The sequence below is a fragment of the Asterias rubens genome, chromosome 9 (genome assembly GCF_902459465.1).
Source record: "Asterias rubens chromosome 9, eAstRub1.3, whole genome shotgun sequence".
In the NCBI taxonomy this organism is placed as follows: Eukaryota; Metazoa; Echinodermata; class Asteroidea; order Forcipulatida; family Asteriidae; genus Asterias; species Asterias rubens.
In genome coordinates, this window is record NC_047070.1 from 14,015,770 (window position 1) to 14,039,116 (window position 23,347).

A 23,347-nucleotide genomic window follows, 5' to 3' on the forward strand; every position below is an offset into this window, starting at 1 on the left:
GATTATAAATAACAGATGAATGAAGAATAAATATATTATATCGGTTGACACAGGAAACATCAACAATACCAGGTTTGAACATGATGTGAAAATGAAGTAGAAACCAGCAAAATGAGAAAATGGGTAGGTAGTTCAAAGAAAAAGCAAGAATTCAGAAAGGTATGGAAGTAAAAGGTTTTGAGTTGGGTTAGTTTAGATGGAGAGATATAAACATAAAAAGAAAAGAAAGAACTTAATTATATATTGACATAACGTTAATATGAACATAATTATAAGGACAGATCGGAATATTAGATGAGGGAAGGGGTCAACCATGCAAAGGTAAACAAATTATTAGTGTCAACAACAAAGGGATGGAGGGAGAGCAAAAGAATTAGGTTAGTGACATGAATATGAAAATTGGCAATTCTCTACTTCAAATGGACAACCCTAAATCCCATTGAACTAACAAAAAAGCAAAGATGTTGTCTATTCCTCATTTTGGAAGCTCCTTCTCCTAAGTAAAACATTTCTACTTTATAGAAAAGTTGATTTTCCCCAGTAGTACAGAAAAGCGGATTACAGAAAGGGGTTTACAGATTTAGGGTCGACCCTGCGGTGCTCACTCGGATGAGCCCACGACAAGACCTAATCGAAGGACCACACTCGCCCTCTCGTGGTGACGGCATGCAACTCAGGTCACCCTAAGTGACCCACTCCACAAGCTGGGCACTGGGGGCTGACCCGGGTGAGCCCCATAAAAGTTATTCGAGCGTACCTGGGCAGACCGGGGTCGACCCAGAGAAACTAAACACACGCACCCATTGTGAATAGATGTAATAAATGTGTTGTTAATTTTGAAATGAGAGTAAATTGTAAGTAAATCTTGCAATACTTACGTCCACCTATTCCTTGAATGAAATACTGCATACTCTCAGCTAGCTTCTCAGGCTATAATTAAAGAACATTAAACAAAAATTAAATAACTGAACGAGAAATGTCTGCTTATAGGAACAAGTTGCCTTGGATCGGTCGAGTTGGTCTTTGAAAAGCGTTTGCAACCGTTTGTTATAAAATGCATATGGGTAGAAAGATGTTGTCAAAGTAGAATACAGTAATCTACACAAATTTGCCTTGAAATTGCGTGGTTTTCGTTTTACTTAGCGAACTAACACAGTCGGCCATTTATATGGCCGACCGTGTTTGTTGACAAGGTAAAAGGAAAAACCACGCAATTTCAAGGCATATTTGTGTTGATCATTGTATTCTACTTTTAAAACCTCTTTCTAACCATATGCATTTTATAACAAACGGTTACAAACGCTTTGTATAGACCAACTCGACAGGTCCAAGGCAACGTGTTCCTTTAAAGGCAGTGGACACTATTGTGATTTGCTCAAAATAACTATTACCACAAAACCTTACTTGGTACCAAGTAATGTGGAGAGGTTAAAAAAAGAGAAACGGCTCCCTCTGAGGTGACGTAGTTTTCGAGAAATAAGTAATTTTCTACCTGCGAGGGTAGAGGTTGATATTGTGTATGAAAAAGCCTTCGGAGCGCCAAGGCAGCTCGGGCTGTATACTCCCCAAGGGAGCTGAGAAAGATTAACGGGATGTTATTGGCCCAATGACCAGGGCGCTAATGTAAAGCGCATTTAGATGGTTATTGTGAAATGTGCCATATAAGAATTCTTTATTGTTATTATTATTATTAAGCTTTTAGACTAAATTGAAACAACGCTTTCTATCATTAACAATCCTGTATAATATGGATCTTTGATTAACTCATCATGTCAACACCACTCATGAGATCTCCGTGTCATTGCCCTTGGAATACATTTCAGATTTTGTTCTTCAGTTTTCCGGGAAGATGCACTTTATTGATGCTCTCACAAATGGTCATTACCATAAAAGCTTTTTGCAATCTATCTCCATAATGCCGAATTGACTGTCATAATAACTAACAAATGGTCAATTTATACAAGATGTTATCCTGAGCAAGCAGTACCAAATCATGGATGTTGAGACAGTAATTGTAAATAACTTCACCAATAGTAATTTCCCCTGGCACGTCTGCACTTCTTAAGTATGATGATTACAAGTTAAAGAACACATATAAATCACTGTTAGTGGTCCCTTCCACTCATGGCAATCCTTTCTAATCACATTGGTTTGGCACATCCTGTTGGCAAAGCCTGCGATGCCCCAGATCATTGCCTTGGGAGTCTGTTCAAGTATTCAAATAGAAACTCAAATTGTGCCCAAAGTGATCAAGCTTATCCAAACAGCACAATGAACGATACTGGCAGAAACTTTCACATCTTCATCCCTTTGTTTCTTGATTTATTTGAATCAATTTGAACCTTTTGCCTTAAGTATACAAAAGGAAATTGGAATTCCAATAAATGTACAACCTATGACATTTATGTTCAGCTTTCATCACCGATTCTTGGATCTACAAATAGATTCAGTTCCAAACCTCCTCCCAGATGATATTATTTTGACGACATCTTTTACTAGAAACAAACCTGGACAGTACACTGGCAGGAGGTCAGATTGCTTTTAAGTGTGCACAGTATACACAAGAGACTGACTGAAAATGTGTTTATCAGACTCTGTTTCTTGGGATTTGAAGACAGGATGAGAAATTCTTACCCAGCATAAAATACTCAAGAAATCAGAAGAAAATGAACTCACAGTCAGAAACCTAATCTTATCAAAATGGCTTACAGCAGTATTGCTTCAGATCCCATCCCAAAAAAGGAAATGTCAAAAACATTAGGATTTGTGTGGTTATAAGTATGTCCAGGGGTGAATTAAGTACTTTACAGTATGATTTGAAGCCCAGTGGGATAGAGGTTGAGCAGCCAGAATTTAAAGGTTCATCTCAGTTGGGAGTTTTCTCCCAAGAGTTGATTTTTCATCTTCAAGATATAAGTGTTTACTGAGACGACACTTAAAGGCTCAATAGTCTATTTGTCAGTAACCTATTAGCATATTCCTTACCAAGATATAAATATCCAGAAAGAATTCTATCTGACATAACAACTTTTCTTGGAAATTTCATATCAATTGGAAATGAATCAACCAGCAGGATTCAGATACTGATTTACAACCAACCCTTAAAGACAGTGGACACTATTGGTAATTGTCAAAGACTAGTCTTCTCACTTGGTGTATCTAAACATATGCACAAAATAACAAACCTGTGAAAATTTGAGCTCAATCGGTCGTCGAAGTTGCGAGATAATAATGACAGGAAAAAACACCCTTGTCACATGAAGTTGAGTGCGTTCAGATGCTTGATTTCGAGATCTCAAATTCTAAATCTGAGGTCTCAAAATCAAATCCGTGACAAACTACTTCTTTCTCGAAAACTATGTTACTTCAGAGGGAGCCGTTTCTCACAATGCTTTATACCATCAATAGCTCCCCATTACTCGATACCAAGTTAGGTTTTATTTTGAGTATTTACCAATAGTGCCTCTAAACCTGTCCTTTCCTACCCTGAAAAATGTACAGTAAAAAATATTTAAAATATCATCAGCTTGTTTATTTTGAACCATTTATTCCGGTTTATCTCATTTGTTACATTTCCACCATGAAATAACATCATGCATCAGTGTACGACCTTTCTAGAAGTCCAACTACCATTTCCTCACCACCTGAGCTACACTGACTGCCAAAATACCATCCACCTAACTAAGACTGTCACCAGCTTAGACTAGCCTCCTTCTATGTAATTAGATTTTCCTTCAATGTAGTTGTTAGAGACATATTTGATTTCCAATCTTCATATCAATTCATCTAGACTGTTATTAGAATCAAACTTGTGAAAGTTCAGCCAGTTTTATGATTTAAGGAGACCACCTTTCTTGTCAAAAAGAAGAGGTTCTTAAGATCAACTTACGTGTTCTACTTTGATGTCTCCACCAACGTCTTCAGCCTTTAGGAAAGTCTTTTCACCTTTGGGTAGAGCATTGAAGACTTTCTCCTGTGTTGGGTTAGAATGAAATAATGATGAGGTCATAAGAGACAAACTAAAAGAAAGATATCTGGAATGAACTTAACAAGATTCTTAGTGGTATGAGTGAAGTAACGGAAGACAAAGTCATTGCCAGATTTCCTATTTTTACAGAGGTTTAATTGAATACTTTCTCCTGTGTTGGGTTAGAATGAAATAATGATGAGGTCATCGGAGACAAACTAAAAGAATGATACCTAGAAAGAACTTAACAAGATTCTTATTGGTATGAGCATAGTAACGGAAGACAAAGTCATTGCCAGATTTCTTGTTTCTTATTTTTACAGAGGTTTAATTGAAGACTCTCTCCTGAGTTGGGTTAGAATGAAATAATGAGGTCATCGGAGACAGATACCTGGAAAGAACTTAACAAGATTCTTAGTGGTATGGCAAAGTAACAGAAGACAAAGTCATTGCCAGATTCCTTATTTCTTATTTTTACAGAGGTTTAAAGGCAGTGGACACTATTGGTAATTACGCAAACTAATTATTAGCATAAAACCTCACTTGGTGACGAGTAATGGGGAGAGTTTGATAGTATGAAACATTGTGAGAAACGGCTTCCTCTGAAGTGACATAGTTTTCGAGAAAGAAGTAATTTTTCACAAATTTCATTTCGAGACATCAGATTAAGGATTTAAGGTCTCGAAATCAACCATCTAAAAGCACACAACTTCGTGTGACAAGGATGTTTTTCTTTCATTTTTATCTCGCAATTTTGACGACCAATTGAGCTCAAATTTTCACAGGTGTGTTATTTTACGCATTTGTTGAGATACACCAAGTGCGAAGACTGGTCTTTGAAAATTACCAATAGTGTCCAGTGTCTTTAATTCTCTCTCAAGTCTTCCATTATAAAATGTTTTCATCAGATGCACAGTTTGTAAATCCAGTGTAGCACAATTATGACAAGTAAACTTGTCGCTGTATACACAGCTTTTTCAAACTGTTTCTCTTGTGACGCCATTGCAATTTCTAATTACTCACCACTTCGCTAATGTGTGGGGAGTCATGGCCGGTCACAATTAAGACAGGACAGGTAAGCTCCTTCAAACAATGAGTGATATCTGTACGGCTAGAGAGAGAGAGACAGACAAACATTAAACAAATAATGTCTTAAAGTATGAGATCATTTTGTGTGTATTGATGAGACTTATTCCTTGGGGTGGTGAATATTTAGATCCTTCACATTATCATAGGTTATTAAGAAGATCAACACCACTTTCGAAGTTCCCTTTAAGTACAAGCTGTAATTTGTGTTCATATTGTATCTGATTGTTGCTGATCAAATCATTGTATCATAATCTTGTTTTATCAAGTTATAAACCACAAGGGAAACTGTGTGGGTAAATATGCAAACAATTTAGGGTTGATATCTATTTGGTTTGCAGTAACACCATGTGTGTATCTACTTGCCAAGTAGAGTTTGTTCTTAGAGAACTGTCTTTCTTTATTCTACTACCCCAGATTAGATTATCGGAAAAGACAATCCTGCTTTTTAACTACCACCCAGGCGGAAGGTAAAGAAAGTTGGCTGGGACTACAACTTAAGCTGATAGGATCGTAAAGTAACTGCACTACTGTGGAGTCAGTTCTGGAATTGGTCTCAACGCCTAGTCATCGTCAGGAGTCAAACAAGGACAAATTTACTCCAGTTAACTTGTGTTTAAGTAGGATTTGAAACTCTGCATGGTGGAAATACGATCTGGAAAGGTTTGCGGTAACACCATGTAATGACTATCTTCTCCAGAAGATGATCAGAGCATACTGGGATCGAAGCGTTGTGTTGAAACCAACGTTTCTTTTCAGAACCAACCCAACTCATTAGAGAAAGTCATTACGTGGTGTTACTGCGAACCTTTCCATAACTTGTGTTTGTTCAACCCCAAATAATTCTTGCTTTCACATCATTTATGTTTTTGTTATCTCAATGCTTACCTTTGGAAGACATTAATGAAGAGAGAGAGATTGTGTGCATTCATACGATCATGTAGACTGGAATGAAACTCCTTGGCAGCTTCAGCAGTTGCCTTCCTCTGAAACAAACAAATAATCAACATGACATCTCAGCTTTCTCATCAATGTGTTACCGAGTTGCCCCTTTAAAGCAACCGCAGTTTCATCTTTCAATCTCTCAAACTGTTGTTGTACAATGGACAGATCTGTCAAGAGTCTGGCGAGACCACAGTTTGGAGACACTGTGTATTGACGATGTGACCTGTGATGTCACATGTTTACAAACGGGCCACAGAGCCTGGAATTCCTGCAGGCACGATTTGTACACGGCTCAATGGAAGAAAACCTAAAATGTTGTATTTTATGGAGTATTCTCCAGAAGACGATCAGAGCATACTGATCGAAACGTCGAGTTAATCCAACGGTTCTTTTCAGAACCACCCCAACTCATTTAGAGATTGTTAATACATGGTGTTACCGCAAACTTTTCTATATCTTACTTCCACCATGCAAAGTTTCAAATCCTACTTATGGAGACTGTGTCCAATTCTTATCAACTTTTGATATGATGAAAGGAGGCACATCTAAAAAGTAGTCCAGCTTTTACTTTCATAAGTCTTGGTTTTATGTGGAATTTATGACACAAAATGTCAACTTTCCCATATGACCAGTGTAGTATCTTGCCTGTCAGAATACCCAAAATAATGTACAAGGTCACACTTATTGTAAACAGAGTTCACATGGTCTATAGGTGTATGATCATGTTGTCTATGAGTGTACAGTGAAGCCCAATTGTAAAGTCTGTTGAAGAGGAGTTTTTAAGGCACTTACCCCACCATAGTGATGCCACAACAGGTAATTCTCAGTGGAGGGGTTCATTTTGTGTAACTTGTCAAGTTTCCAAGATGCAAACTGAGGAGAGAATCAATCAAATTGGCATCATCAAAACTAAAAATGTATATGTTAAGCTTTTTTTACGCTTCGAGAAAGACTCTGCTAGGGTGTCAATGTTAGGCTATTACTATCTTTTCATTTATACAACCGGTCATGTTTCAACACTTGGTCATAAACACAGGTTTATACACACCCACGTGACCCGCTCTCCACCAATAGGAATAACGAAACTGTCTTAGGTATTTATGAATAATATTTTATATTGTTAATTAACACTACAGCCTTCGTTAAATGGTATGAATGCAACCTCGTTCCCAGGGGTGATCGATCTCGCCGCGCCATCTTTTCCCAGCATGCCTTGCTCGATCTTAACCCCTGGAAGTGTAACTCCAAAATATCCAAATATAAGGGATATTACAATTAGTCCTGTGGTTGATCCGTTCTGTGTTGGGCGTTAATCACGCACACGCTGGATGCGCTGTGTGTAATAAAGTCATAAACTTGCCTTGGCGTTCAGTGTTGCGTGACAAAAAAAAAGTGAACACGTACATCTTTATACGCACGCATTTCGGCGTATAGAGCTTTTTGGAGACGCACGGCATTTCAAATTTTGCGCGTATATGATAGCCAATGAAAGACAAGGCTCGGAGTTTCCCTCCCAGGGGTTAGAGACGTACGCAGAGCTAGCGTGATACGGCGCGCTGCCCATGGTAGCGAGGTTAATATGAATGATCATGTTCATTTGATTTTCCCAAAGACAGTCATCGAAAACAAAGTACCAATTCAACATCACTTCCTTATTAGGACAATTATAACCAAGAATGTATGATTAACTTAATCCCAAATGCTCCAGTTTATAACATCTGCCATTTCAAAACTCAACATGTAAAAACCAAGATATACACTTTTATTCTGACATAACAGTGCACTCCAATTAATAAACAGCTATTTCAGCTTCCCAAATTTAACAGACCGAGGCACATGACATTTTGCTGATGCTGATTTATAGCCTTTCGTTTACATACAGCTATTTCATGATTCCAAAATCCACATATATGTATTTCATATTTTATAAAGCCAGGTTATTGATTGCTGTTTAGGATTGACTGCTATTTCATGAATGTAAATCAGACTGAGGTATAAGATATCTTAAGATGTAAGCACATTCCATGCATTAGCTACACAGAATTTATGGTAGGGGGTGATCAGCATGTTAGTATCATTGACATTCCCATGTGGTATTACGATGTTTAGCATAGAGATAAAAATAACTTAATACAACCCAAAACACAGCCAGTTCAGTTTGTAGTTGAATCAGGCAAGTCTAGATTTCCTCACAAAAACATATGTTTAGGTTTCTTCTAAATTATTTTGATTCTAGACTGCTTGAATGTGACTGCAGATGTGAAAATGAGATGTTGTTGTCATGTATATGTAGATTGGCTTATTAAGCCTAAAAAGGCACCATCTATGCACCATCAGCATCAAAACAGTTCATACCTTTCCTTTTCATTTACAATAATTATACTGTTGTTTACAAAATCAACATTCCTATGTTAAAGGAACACGTTGCCTTGGATCGGTCGAGTTGGTCTTTGAAAAAGGGTTTGTAACCGTTTGTTATCAAATGCATATGGTTAGACAGATGTTATAAAAGTAGAATACGATGATCCACACAAACATGCCTCGAAATTGCACGGTTTTCCTTTAACATCGTCGGATAACACGGTCCGCCATTTATGGGAGTCAAATTTTTGACTCCCATAAATGGCTGACCGTGTTAGTTATCAAAGTAATAGGAAAACCAAGCAATTTCGAGGCAAACTTGTGTGGATCATTGTATTCTACTTTTACAACATCTTTCTTCCCAATATGCATTTTATAACAAACAGTTACAAATGCCTCTTATAGACCAACTCGTACGATCCAAGGCAATGTGTTCCTTTAAGAAGTAAAGTAAAAATAAAATGGAAACTGCACAACACAATATTTGTAGCTTTGCAATATGTGGCTTTTATTTCCACAGGGGGTCTTGAGATGTTCTTCAATATGAAAATAACTGAAGTGATGAGAGAGGTTATAATTATTAAGGGATGTGATCATCTTGATTGATGAGTATCTGCCCTACATGCTTAGAATTACTTAAAGACACTGGACACTATTGGTAATTGTCAAAGACTAGTCTTCTCACTTCAATACAATAAAGCTAACTTGTGAACATTTCATTCAAAAAGGTGAATTAATGTATTGCCAAAAATCAGAGCGATAATGTCCATGCAGGAAGAATATTCCATAATTGGAATACACAATCTAAAAGACATTAAAGCCTCTCAGATTCAAATTTCGGGGGATTAAACTGAACTATTTTCCCATAACCTTATTACTTAAATAAATCTCAAAATTCTCAAAATGCTTTATACTTATGAAAGCTGCTGCTTACCAAGTAAGTTAGCATTTTTTTGAGAGGGATATAAGAAATGTTGCTGAATGAAGAAAGTGTTTACCTTTCCCTCGGCCCATTCCAAGAAACCTGCAGAACCTGACGTACACTCCAGGAGAATCATTCCCAATATCCTCTTGCCTGCTATTCCCTGTTATATAAATCAAATATTATTATCAGATTACAACAGTGTCAATGTGCTCCAGAGGCTAGACTGCAGGACTTGCAATCATAAGGTTGTGGGTTCAAAACCCCAGCGAACCGCTGATTTCACAATGACTAGAATAAACATTGTCGTCTAGTTACTGAATCACAATTTCTTGACTTGTTAAATTCATAATCATAGCCGTTAAACCAATCATTGTATGAGAGAGATTGGCTGTTGCCAGCTTAGGGTTTATATCCCCCTGTGGGAGTTTATTGAGTTCCCTTGATGGGAAGAAACAGACAACAACACAGTTATCATACCATCATACAGTTCATAAGGATAGAAAGATACTGACAAAATAGGGAGATCGCCAACATAGGGCTTGATTGCTTAGTTGGTTTCACTTATTTAAACATTTTAATTTCACTAATTAATTTATTATTACTACTGTTGTTATAATAAAAACAAAATTCTACAAGTTTTGGGTTGGTTAGGCATTCATTCCCAGCATGAAGAGAAAAACATTTGACCATTACCAAAATGCAAATACAATTGGGGATCTGCAAATCTTATTGAACACGCCTTGGGTTCCTTAATAAAAGAGAAGAAGCCGAGTTATCTCAAGTCTATTGTATAAAACTCACACTGAATTGGGACTAGTTCAAAACACAACTTGGGCTCCAATTTCAAAGTTCAGTTTGAAGTTATGTGCTATGAGTAAGGAACGCTAACGTGACTGGCAAGCCAGAGAAAAGTTCTGAAGATGAAGATCTATGATTGTTAAGGGTATGTTCAGACAGCGTACTAAGTTAGACCCGAACCCGTTTAACTTCTACGAGCAGCAGGGGGTGGTCGTACAAATAAAAAACCTTGCATTCAGACAGCACGGAGTTAAACCCGATACGGTTTATCTTTGGTTTTAAGAGGTCAAAGCAAACGCGACCCTGTTACTCTAACATCCTGTTTATTGGCCTGTTCATTGGTCACCGTGTGTTTACACCATGATTACGGAGGTCAATGGGTCGTCTGTTGTGAGTTAAACCGGATGTGGTCTTTTTTATTCTGTCCACACAGTGTTATAAACCCGAAGCGGTCTAAAGATAAACCCCCTCCCTGGACGGTTTATCTTTTGTGGGTTTAACTCGATTCGGACTTTAAAACCGTTCAGACACACAGAGTTGAACTCGATCGGGTTAAACCAACTTTAGTACTGTGTCTGTGTACAAAGTTTACTTACCGCAAATCTGACCATAATGGTAGAACCAGCTCCCTCACCAACACCAATCAGCTCTCTAGTCTCATCAATCCTAACAAACAACCATAATTAAATATTCCTCATCAATTACTAAAGTCTAATGAAGTTAAATAAGTCATCAATTACCCACTCTTACCACACTCTGTAATTAAAAACCAGACTGGATGGATGTTTCAGCTATAACAAGCAGGCCATCAAAGTGTCAGGGCCCAATTTCACAGAGCTGCTTAATCATAAAAAGTTGCTAAGCGCAATTAAAGGATAAGGTTACGGGCCAAAATAGCATGTCACATACGTATAACTTGTGACTGGTATCCTGCTCATTTTTGCTAAGCATACAATTGTTACAAAGCAATATTTTCTGCTTAATCTGCTCTATAAAATTGGGCAAAGGTTTCAAATGTGCCAGACAGCACTAGATGTATCTAATAAATAAATAATAACCAGCATTGGAGATAATGAGTGTTTAACTTGTAGACAGCTTGTTAAATAAGAACCTCACACAAAATTGGCAAATCAAATTTAAGCAACTATGCACCCAATACATAAATAATAACCAGCAGTGGAGATAATGAGTGTTTAACTTGCAGACAGCTTGTTAAACAAGAACCTCACACAAAATTGGCAAATCAAATTTAAGCAACTATCTGGATATATTGATGTTAAAGGAACACGTTGCCTTGGATCGGTCGAGTTGGTCTTTGAAAAGCGTTTGTAACCGTTTGTTATAAAATGCATATGGTTAGAAAGATGTTGTAAAAATAGAATACATGTACAATGATCCACACAAACATGCCTCGAAATTGCACAGTTTTTCTTTTACTTCGTCGACTAACACGGTCGGCCATTTGTAGGAGTCAAATTTTTGACTCCCATAAATGGCCGACCGTGTTAGTTCGCAAAGTAAAAGGAAAACCACACAATTTCGAGGCAAATGTGTGTGGATCATTGTATTCTATCTTTCCAATCATATGCATTTTGTAACAAACGGTTACAAACGCTGTTTATAGACCAACTCGTCCGATCCAAGGCAACGTGTTCCTTAAGAAACAGGTTGAACTGTCCATTATGATCAACAAGTGTTACATCACAATCTATCAATGCTTACTAGAAGTAGTTTGGATTTAATCATCAAACTGTCAAACAAAATTATAGTTAGCCTTTTTGAGATATGGTCAACACTATAGAAGTGCATCATTTGGTTTGGGTGTCTACAGACAAATTTATCCAAACCTTATAGTGCTGCAGTACTGTGTCCACCATTATTTCAAAATGCGCTATCGTTTCACACTCAACAAGGATAGAGTGACCAATTTCTGATGATTGGTTCTTTGATCCCCATCAACGATCTACATTAGAAGAGTGTGGCATTCAATGGTACAATGAAACAGTATATGAGCAAGTTGACTCACCCAAGATTCTTCAAGATTTGAGGCATTTCTTCAGCAATCTGCTTCATGCTTGGATAGGTGTATCTGTTGGATGACAGAACAATTCAATCATTTCATTTATCAGTAGTCACTACAAATTCAATTGGCAATTGTTTTTTAAGTTACATCGATCACTAATAAACTCATGATGATACAGGCCTGATACTTCACGGAGGCACTGAAGGCGATTGCCTCCAAGCCCCCTGGTCATTGCCTTGGTGCCCTTCAAATGCTCCAGTAGAAATTAAAAATTTCCTCATAGAGTGCCCTTTACCAAGGAGAGAATGCCTTGGTGCCTTGCCCTTTCAAAAAACAAAGCATACATCAGGCCTGATACTTCACGGAGGCAACGGAGGCGATTGCCTCCGTTGCCCCTTGCCATTGCCTTGGTGCCCTTGAAATGCTCCAGTAGAAATTTACAATTTCCTCATAGGGTGCCCTTTGCCAAAGAGAAAATGCCTTGGTGCCCTTGCCCTTTCAAAAACGAAGCATACAGGCCTGATACATTGTACGGTCCTGATGATTAATATTAGAGAAACTTGCAAGGAGATTTTAGTCTTACCCTTCTGGTAAATTCTCGGCTTTATCTTGCTGACCAGGAGCATTGATGTGAACAAATGAGGCTTTAGAAGCGAAGGACTCCATGCTCTTTGTCCTCAGAAACTTCACCCAAGAAGCATCTACCAAAGAAAGTTGCAAATTGTTCTCTTAGAATCCTTCAAAGTTAAATGTGTACTTAGTGACTCAATGATAACCAGGGCCCAATTTCATAGAGCTGCTAAGCACACAAATTTGCTAAGCATGAAATGTTTTCCTTGATAAAAACAGGTTTAAGGCCGAGTCACACTGCAGTGGTAACGAAAACGATAACGATCACGATGCAGAGAGAACGCATTATATTGGTTGAATTGCTCCATGCAGAATACGCACACGCTCAATCAACCAATGGAATGCGTTCTCTTTGCGTCGTTATCGTTATCGTTATCGTTCTAGTTATCGCTACAGTGGGACCGGGCCTTTACCAACCAAAGTTCCAGTTGTCGCATATTGCTTGTTACTGGTATTCAGTTGTTGTTTGCTTATATTGAAAATCAGATGGAAATTTGTTTGGTAATCCTGTTTTTATCAAGTTAAAAATTTCATGCTAAGCAAATTTTTGTGCTTAGCAGCTCTATGAAATTGGGCCCAGATTTGTATAGGTAATCTTATTCTTCTTGTAAGTATTTTAAGATACACACGAAATAACAATTGTAACGCTTTGTTGATTACTGTGCTGATCACTTCGGCAAGAGTTCTGAAATATTATTATTGATTGAAAAGAGTCTCATTTACAAAGATGAATTAAAAACGCTTCTTTATTGACATCAATAAAAGGCAGAACCTCCATCAGTGAAGTGGCATTCCTGTACGGATTGAATTACCACAAACAAAAACCGAAACTCCTACTAAATGAAACTAGGGCAAAGAGAGGCCCTTTGTTATACACTGTTTGTTCAGTGTCTATCAGATGCAATTTGGTCAAACATTTAACTTCATGTTTAGACCTAGAAGGAACTAAGACATCAGTCTTACCGTGTATTGATGAATGAAGCTATAATTAGGTTTACTCTATTAATAGGATTTCAAGAATTGATGGCTTAATATAGACAAGTGCTATGTACGCCCACTGGATCCCAGTCCTAGGCTAATATGACATCACTACACTACAGTGTGAAGTGCAGTATCTCATCACAAGAATCAAACAGTTTCTTTTATATCTCGCAGGATGAGTCTCTATTTTTATCTAGAACATGGTTACCAACTGCTAAGGATTTTCATTTTAGTGTTTCCCCTTTTATATTGAGCAAAGTGTGCAATTTGATGCATAGATTCCTAATAAGTAACCCAGTTCTTTATAACTGTCGACACAATATTAAAGTTGAGGACACATTTATTTCAAATGCACTACATTTTAAGAGTTTTTCGCAATCAGGCAGGATGTTGTGCAAGGCGATTGCTGTCTGTAGCAAGTAGGTCTACTTCATTACAAAAGGTGAGGGGAGTACTACTTCACATATTGACTGCATTCAGCAACGAGGTTTGGGGTTTTCTCTAGTACCAAGTAACCTCCCGATGCCATGGTTCAATGCAATGAGGTTTGGGGTTTTCTCTAGGTTACCAAGTAAAATCAGAATGCCATGGCGTGTCATGGCCGAGCGGTGAAGAGCACAGGGGTGGATTTCACAAAGAGTTAGGACTAGTCCTATCTCGAGTTAGGACCAGTTACTTGTCCTAACTTAGGACTATCCATGCAATTTGTATATCTCCTAGGTTAGGACTAGTCCTAACTCTTTGTAAAATCTACCCCTGGTGTTTGATCAGAAGAGTGTGGGTTCGAATCCCGGTCATGACACTTGCTACGTAAAATTGGGGAGGTAGTGTTTTCTGCTCTACCGGCCAGGCTTCGGACTGATGATACCCAAGCCTATAGTCTGTATGGACTGTAAAAGGGGTAACCCTGTTTCAGCCCTAGGAGTAGGTGGCAACGGCCTCTGGAATAAGAGGCCTTGTGTGCCTGGGGACTTGCATACAAAATAAAATAAAAAATAAATAAAAAAAGTTCAATGCAATGAGAGTAGAATCGGGTACTGCACATGCTGCTAAGTTTAAGTACAAGTTCATCAATTCCACATCTCTGCTACAGTCAATCAATAAGTCAGTCGAGCCTATTGCAATCAAGATGTGCTCTGATCACTACTCATGGTCTCAACTACACTTGGTTCCTTCCCCAATACTTGCCATTCTGCTTGTCAATGGTCTAAAAATATCAAGATGAGATGAAAGGCTCCACCTATTTATAGGAGTCCTTTTTCTCCCTGTGTAATAAATGGCGTTGTGTACTGTACTTTTGCTTGGCTGCTGTCAAGGGATCACAAACCGTGCAAGGGTACACATTTGCACAGTTATTTCTGAAACTTTTCTCTGAACTCTGTTCCATAAAGTCTTCACTCTGACTGGACCTCTCCACTTCAAGTTTCACGTAGTCCATCCAGTCCACTCATACCAGACTCATACTGACTCATACTGACCTACGTGTACGAGCTCATGTAGGCCTCAAACTTTAGGAACAAGTGATGCACAGAAACAAAATTGTCTTTGATGTTGAAGTGAGATTCACGACATCTTATGTATTTGTACAACAAATACATGTACTCAATGTTGACAAATTCACAACTAGCAGGCTACCTGTACATTTGTTTTTAGATATTGTTTTTTACAGAGTTGTTGACAAACTTTGTGGTACATGTAGGGAAGGCCTTGTAGAGGTGCTGGTAACCTGTTTCTCCTTGCAACTCATTGGATTGGTATATTATGCAATTTTGCATTTACTTTTGTGTTCTCAGTACTTGTTTGATTATGTGGAGCGTACATGTAGCTTTACATGACGTGCACATGTAGTTGTTTTAGCCAGTGTAACGTGTTTAGCATATGAGGCCTTTAGAAGTAGAATAAATAAAACAGTGTAGTGTGTTTTACTGAGCTTAAAGGGAATACACGTTTGGTAATTACTCAAAACAAATATTAACTTAAAAACTGACTGGGTACATGTAGCAAGCATTGGAGAGCTGTTGACAAACCATCGTGGGAAACAACTCCCTCTGAAGTAACATAGTTTTTGAGAAAGAGGTAATTTCTCACTACTATAATAAAAGACTTCTAGCTAGAAGTCTTTTATTCCTATCTGAAAGCACACAAATTCTACTAACAAGGGTTTTTTTTCTTTCATCATTTTCTTGCAACTTCGATGACCGATTGAGCCCAAATTTTCACAGGCTTGTTATTTTATGGTTATGATGGGATACACCAAGTGAGACGACTGGTCTTTGACAAGTCCCAAACGTGTACCTTCCCTTTAAGTGTACACTGTGTGTATTACGTGACTGATTTTTGTTTTGTTTTTAGATTAGTTACCTCCTCATCTACCGAGATAGGATCATATGATGATACATCACATTGACTTTACTCTTCGCAAGGTCATCATAACAACCCAGATAGCATTTCATACCCAGCCTCAGGTTTACTTCTTACACTGCAATAGGGCCTACGTACATTGATTCTCTTTGCAACGAGGATGTAGCACTTGGACAAAACAGTTGCCTAGATCAGTCAAGCTTTTCTTTCAAGCGGGATGTGTGGTGTACTACATGGAGTCAAATGGGAAGGCTACAGTCAAGATAATAATTACAGAAGCAGTAAATGCTTACTGTTTCACATACTAGACAGGAAACATGACCCCAAACGATTGCCTGTCCTTGCATAAAGGAAGTCTATTGCCTTCAGCTGGATATTAATCTATCAGATTCACAAACAATGGGTTTAATTATTTCACAGCTCACGTGAACACGACATGGAAAATTTCACAGACACACACTTGTCTCTTTCCAAATCTAAAAGTTGGCGTACAGTATCTGCCATTCTTCAATGACAATTTTCTCAATGACATTCTAGAATGTGAAATATGAGTCATCAAGACGTTCTCTTCATTGCATCTTTAACCATCTCCCAACCTGATTTAAAATGCTCAAGACTCCTCTAGGATATATTTTATTCCAGGGTTGCTCAGAGCTACCACACATCAAACCAGTCCGTACTTGACCTCTTGAATTGGGAAGAGTTTTGGCTACAACTTAAGACGACCCTAAGGAGATTGAAATGGGCCTCTGGTGAATTCGGGGCTCTCAAGTGTTTCCGAAATGCTTAGTACTTACGGTTCAAGCCAATGTCATGCATTGTGACGACCAAGATCTTCTGTTTGTTTGTGATATCTCCCTGTAATAGGACAATACAAAGACACAATTAACACATTGCTCAACTCTTTAGGTGCATCACTGCATGTTTTAATTTAAAACTAAATTGAGCCGCACCACAACCTAGCTTGACAGGTCACAACTGAATTAGGGTGGGCTAGAAAATGTACCCACTACCCCGGAATCAAGATGGGCTAGAATTTGTAGTAGTCCACTAACCCAGAATCAAGATGGGGTAAAATATAATGTAGCCACTACCCAGGAATAAGGATGGACTAGAATATGTAGTAGTCCACTAATCCGGAATCAAGATGGGGGTAGAATATAATATAGACACTACCCAGGAACAAGGATGAGATAGAGTATTACCCCGGAATCAGGATGGGCTAGAATATAATGTACCCATTACCCAGGAATTAGGATGGGCTAGAATATGTAGTAGTCCACTAATCCGGAATCAAGATGGGGGTAGAATATAATGTAGCCACTACCCAGGAACAAGGATGAGATAGAGTATTACCCCGGAATCAGGATGGGCTAGAATATAATGTACCCATTACCCAGGAATCAAGATGGGCTAGAATAAAATGTACCCGCTACCCCTGAATCAAGATGGGCTAGAATATGTACCCTACCTCGGAATCAAGATGGGCTGGAGTACTACCCCAGAATCAGGATGGGCTAGAATGTACCCACTACCCCGGAATCAGGATGGGCTAGAATATGTACCCACTACCCCGGAATCAGGATGGGCTAGAATATGTACCCACTACCCCGGAATCAGGATGGGCTAGAATATGTACCCACTACCCCGGAATCAGGATGGGCTAGAATACAATGTATGTACCCTACCTCGGAATCAGGATGGGCTGGAATATGTACCCACTACCCCGGATAAATAATCCCATTTGCTTATTTGTGACTCTTCCAGGGACATGATTTACTTCTTAGGTTGCAAAACATACTTATCTCGTGATAAATAGAGAAAAATAGGAATTTACATTCATGAACGTACATCATGTACAGTGAGGGCGTTCAATTTCTGCATGGTGATAATACACACCATGCAATGTAATGCACACAGGATGCATGAGGTAGGGTGGCCATCATAAACCACCCAGCTTAAAACCAGTTCCTATGCATACATGTACATATATATGGAGGTATACTACAGACTGAGGTCTAGGACTCGAGACGTATTTCTATACCAATAAGGGTTTGCAGTCACAGCTTTCAAATTGTACATCAATGCAAAGGTTTTGTATGCAAGGTCATGCACCAATGGTAACAGTAGGCACTACATGTACAGGAAACCACTGGATAGAGCCCAGCACTAGGATTAGAAAAACCATGCCATTCACATCAGTAAGTTGACCTCAATCTCAGGTCACAGAGTGCAAAGTTTTGTTTACGTGATAAGCCTACATTACAATAAGGAGGTCATGTGGTGGGCGGTGAACATGGAGTGGAGTCGACCTGCTACAGTCAGTAATAAATACTGCCCATAGTCCCTACTGGTACAGACTGCAGGACAATGTTGAAATTGGCACTTATATAGAAAGTAGCCTACATGTATTAATAGATTCCAAGCAATGGCATCCAAAAGCGTTTAAAGGCAGTGGACACTATTGGTAATTACTCAAATTAACTATTAGCATAAAACCTTACGGAGTAATGGGGAAAGGTTGATAGTATAAAACATTGTGAGGAACAGCTCCCTCTGAAGTGACATAGTTTTCGAGAAAGAAGTAATTTTCCACAAATTTGATTTCAAGACCACAGATTTAGAATTTGAGGTCTTGAAATCAAGCATCTGAAAGCACCTTAGTTCGTGTGACCATGGAGCGACAAGGGTGTTTTTTACGCTCATTAATATCTTACAAATTTCGATGACCTATTGAGCTCAAATATTCACAGGTTTGTTATTTTATGCATTTGTTGAGATACACCACTGTGAAGACTAGTCTTTGACAATATTACCAATAGTGTCCAGTGTCATTAACTTAGAGTTACCATAGAATGCCATAGACAAGTGTATGCAGTTTTTGAGAAATGTTCTTCTGAACCAGAGTGCCAAAATGTTTTGAATTGATCAGGAGTAGATCAAATTAATATTTCTATTCTCACGAAAGTTGAACATTCATTTTACATTTCACTGCAAACTAACAGCTCCAATTCTATGTTTACAAAATCATTGATTGGTACTAAAACAATGGACTTCATCAAACTATTTATGACCAAGAAATAAAGTGTACACAATTGTACATGTCCCTTCACTTCCGTCAAAATAAAATGCGAGTTTAATTGCCTGTAACCTTGTGTTGAGGCCAGTCCTTCAGAATTTATTTTAAATCAACTTCCCAAGCGATGCAATATTTATTTTCAAAACACTTTGCTACTTCCATATCCTGCATCCTTCTGAAGTTATAGGCCTACCTCAAGAGGTTATGAACTTAAGCTGAGCCTTAGTCTATGGATTAGGATAAGCTGATCCTACTAATCCATGGTTGTTTCTGTCTAGTCAACCCACATAGTGTACTCGTGTATGAATGCACCATGTACACGTAGTTTGCTATAACTAATGAACTTTGTTATAAATTAGAAATTATTGACTGTTTGTGACATAGACTCCGAGCCACTTACATGTATTAGAAATACAAGCCAGTGAAACTCATGCTTCTACCATGTATGTCACATAACGTTGGCTTCAAAGTTAGTGAGAATATAGTTGGCTTTCCATTTTGTCAAAACATTTTCCAATTTATTTTGTTTAGAATGTACTCCACTTTCAAAACAAAGTGTTATTTCAAACAATTTCTCATAAGTGTCAAAACAATTTATCATCAGAATATAATATTATGGTTTCCTACATCAATTTAAACCTGTACAAATCTTGTTGTTTATTTACTTACAAAAACATGTACTGGTACTGGTACAATTAGAATACAGTACCTTGCATAATAATTGTCACTTCCATATATGGACCCCCTTTAATGCACCACTCATCTTCAATCCTTTCCCTTTAGCTCCATTATAATATTTTCTCTCATTCTCCCGTTCAATTGAAATTAAAATTTGCTACCGTGGAAAATAATTTGAAGTTGAAATTAATTTGAGCCGACATTTACAACGTGCACTTCATTAAATCATTTTAGATGAGGCTTTTACTGAGTATTTGTTTTACTACGGTTTGAACTTTGTGTCGAGAGATGAACAAATTACAGCATAACAGCTGCCAATGAACAGTTTTAAGTCAAAACCTCCAGTGGTCATACATCATACATATACAGCGTATAACACTTTATTTTGTTGTAGAGTGTTAACCTTGCCTCACAGCGAGGTGTTTATTGAATAACCAGCTTGAAGTACTGGAGGCAATGAGTAAAGTAAAGGACACTTATCAACTCGGAGACCATTAAAACATGAGATGAGTCTGCATCAAAGGCATGACTGGTCGCTAACAATGGCTTTAAGATCAATATGTAGATTAAACAACGCAAGGTTTTATATATATTCTGATGATGTATTGTGAATTATGGCCAACCGATTACGTCAAACGTGACCTTCACAAAACTGCACAGGAAGCGAGTTTCTTGCTGTTGTACACTATAAATGGCGACTAGTATAATGTTAGGAATACCTAAAAAGGGTGATTCAAATAAAGAAGACTGCAGGACAAGATTTGTAGCTGACCTCCGAGTGATACGTTTGTCTTAAAGACACTAGACACTATTAATAATTGTCAAAGACCAGTCTTCTCACTTGGTGTATCTCAACAGTACACGTATGCATAAAATAACAAACCTGTAAACATTTGAACTCAATTGGTCTTCAAAGTTGGGAGATAATAAGACGAAGTTGTGTGCTTTCAGATGCTTGATTTCAAGACCTCAAATTCTAATTCTAAGGTCTCCAAATCAAATTCGTGGAAAGTTACTTTTCTCTCGGAAACTACAATACTTCAGAGGGAGCCGTTTCTCACAATGTTTCATACTATCAACCTCTCCCCATACTTGTTACCAAGTCAGGTTTTATGCTATAACTATTTTGAGTAATTACCAACAGTGACCACTGCTTTTAATGTAATATTGCAATAATTACATGTTACAAAATTGTAGGCCAGTGTTTTCAATTCTTGTGAACCATGCTTACTGAAACAACCTTAATAGGACCCAGCAATCAACCCTTAGTCATTGTTTCCATGTGGTGCTCCATTCCTATTTCCTCGTAAATCGAGAGAAACAACCTTTTGACATGTCACGGCTTTCTATGAGTAGGTAGGAGTACACATTGTGCATGTTAACAACCACTCGTCAACCATTAGCAGTCAAACTAACTCCTAAAGGTTGAACTGATGTAAGCTAACAAAAAAAGTCTTAAATAACAAGTAGGGGGATCTGTAGTACCAGCAGACTATATGTAAGTGCCACTACATGTACTCTTTTACTACCTTAAGCAATTTCATTCCCTCTGCATAGTCTATGTACCTGATGGGACATAAGATAGGCACTCATGACAGTTAACTCACCTGTATAAAGCAAGTAAAGTCCCCATATTTGTCGGTCTTGACAATCTTTTCCTGTAGTAAGAAAATGAGAAGAACAACTTGTGAATGAAACAACAAAGCACTTGAGCCTTAATTTTAGGCATGTTATTTGGAATAAACAAATCAATAAAAAATTGAGTTGCAAAATTGAGATGAGCCAGGGGTACAGGGGTTTGAAAATGTCAAAAGTGAAACGTACAAAACGTTTGAATAAATTACAACTAAAAGACGAGATGATGACATCTGTGCGGATGTTCTCACATGGCATACGGTACATTATTACACAATAAATGTGAGTGACCATTTAACTGCAATCACTACACCATACTATTTATTGCAGTCATTCAATCTTGAATAACATAAAAAAACTCCTCCAACTTGTATTCATACATGTTAATAGAAACTACTTTGTAGATGGTGAGTCCTCAATCCATAGCTCTAGGTAAAAATGTGGCAATCATCAACATAAAAGCAAGTTTCAAACTATGTAAATGAAATTAATATGTGGGTGGAGGAGGCACTGGGACATTATCTTTCTGAAAGTTTATATATATACTCAGCGCCTTGAGTACCTTGCCTGGTAGATACGTGCGCTATAATAAGACTTCGATATTATTATTATTATTATTATTATATTTATCATGGAGCCAAACTTATTTAGAACAGAACTTGAAACAAATACAATGCGACTCATCTATAGCCATAACGAGAATACTATAGATATTTTTCACTGCTGCAAATTATAATTGCTCAACAATTTGTTCAGCTTTAAGAAACAGCTGTAATAAAATGATAAACTAAGATCAAGAGACATTACAAAGACTAGATGCATCAATACAGATTATAAAACAGTCATCATTTCTTAAAGACACTGGACTCTATTGGTAATTGTCAAAGACCAGTCTTCTCACTTGGTGATACATCTAATAACAAACCTGTGAAAATTTGAGCTCAATTGCTCGTCAAAGTTGCGAGATAATATTGAAAGAAAAAATACCATTGTCACACCATGTAATGTGTGTTTGGATGGTGGATTTCAAGACCTCAAATTATAACTCTGAGGTCTCAAAATCAAATTTGTGGGAATTTACTTCTTTCTCGAAAACTGTGGCACTTCAGAGGGAGCCGTTTCTCACAATGTTTTATTACCATCAACATCTCCCAATACTTGTCACCAAGTAAGGTTTTACATGTATGCTAATAATTATTTCGAGAAATTACCAATAGTGTCCACTGCCTTTAATAAACACTGACCATAGAGCAAGAAAGGTACAGTATGGGAGATTTGTACATAGTACTTAATGTATCATGCTTGCTGTTCAGCAAGCTATACCTTGTCTCTATGGAGCCCACACCCACACACAGAGGATACCATTTAATGGTCCCTAGGATAAAGGTCATAGGTTACTGACATCCACTGGGCATCAATTTATCCTCTGTGAGAATCAGGGGTGAGAGTCATTACTAATGAAAAGGTCTGAAACTTGGATACAAATTCAAAGGTATGTTGAAATGATGGCATTTCTACCTTTAGTTAACTACTGAGATTATAAATTCCAAGGAGCTTTTGGAAACAGTATCCAACGCAATAGAGAAAATGACCAATGTGCAGGATTTCTTTATTTGTGGAAAAAAATATTGTCTGATTTTCTTCACCAGGCCGACATGAACAATTTGAATTCAGCCAAAAGTTTGAACAATCTCATCCCTGGAGAATGCCCTGTTTTTGCGTAATGTCTGAACTTAACTTTAAATTCTCAGCACTAAAGTGGGTGTCTGTAAATGATGAACATACAGACCTCCTTTCAGGGGGTGGGTGGGCTCTTCATGAAAAATTACAAACAGTATATCAACAGCCCTGATACTTCACGACGGCAATTGCCGTCGT

The 23,347-nt window shown here is 37.9% G+C and overlaps 1 protein-coding gene across 3 annotated transcripts in view; it reads right to left on the reverse strand.

Annotated features, from left to right (window-relative positions):
* LOC117294467 (protein NDRG1-like) overlaps positions 1 to 23,347 on the reverse strand; it is a 44,061-nt gene that overhangs the window by 5,654 nt on the left and 15,060 nt on the right. For all 3 annotated transcript variants that reach the window (XM_033776882.1, XM_033776883.1, XM_033776884.1), the window contains exons 2-12: positions 21,442 to 21,492; positions 16,875 to 16,935; positions 12,689 to 12,806; positions 12,109 to 12,171; positions 10,679 to 10,748; positions 9,358 to 9,444; positions 6,791 to 6,871; positions 5,942 to 6,039; positions 4,991 to 5,078; positions 3,890 to 3,973; positions 879 to 930 (exon numbers count right to left, since the gene is read on the reverse strand). In XM_033776882.1, coding sequence (XP_033632773.1) covers positions 879 to 930; positions 3,890 to 3,973; positions 4,991 to 5,078; positions 5,942 to 6,039; positions 6,791 to 6,871; positions 9,358 to 9,444; positions 10,679 to 10,748; positions 12,109 to 12,171; positions 12,689 to 12,806; positions 16,875 to 16,935; positions 21,442 to 21,492 — 853 coding nt within the window. The remainder of the gene's footprint in view (positions 1 to 878; positions 931 to 3,889; positions 3,974 to 4,990; positions 5,079 to 5,941; positions 6,040 to 6,790; positions 6,872 to 9,357; positions 9,445 to 10,678; positions 10,749 to 12,108; positions 12,172 to 12,688; positions 12,807 to 16,874; positions 16,936 to 21,441; positions 21,493 to 23,347) is intronic.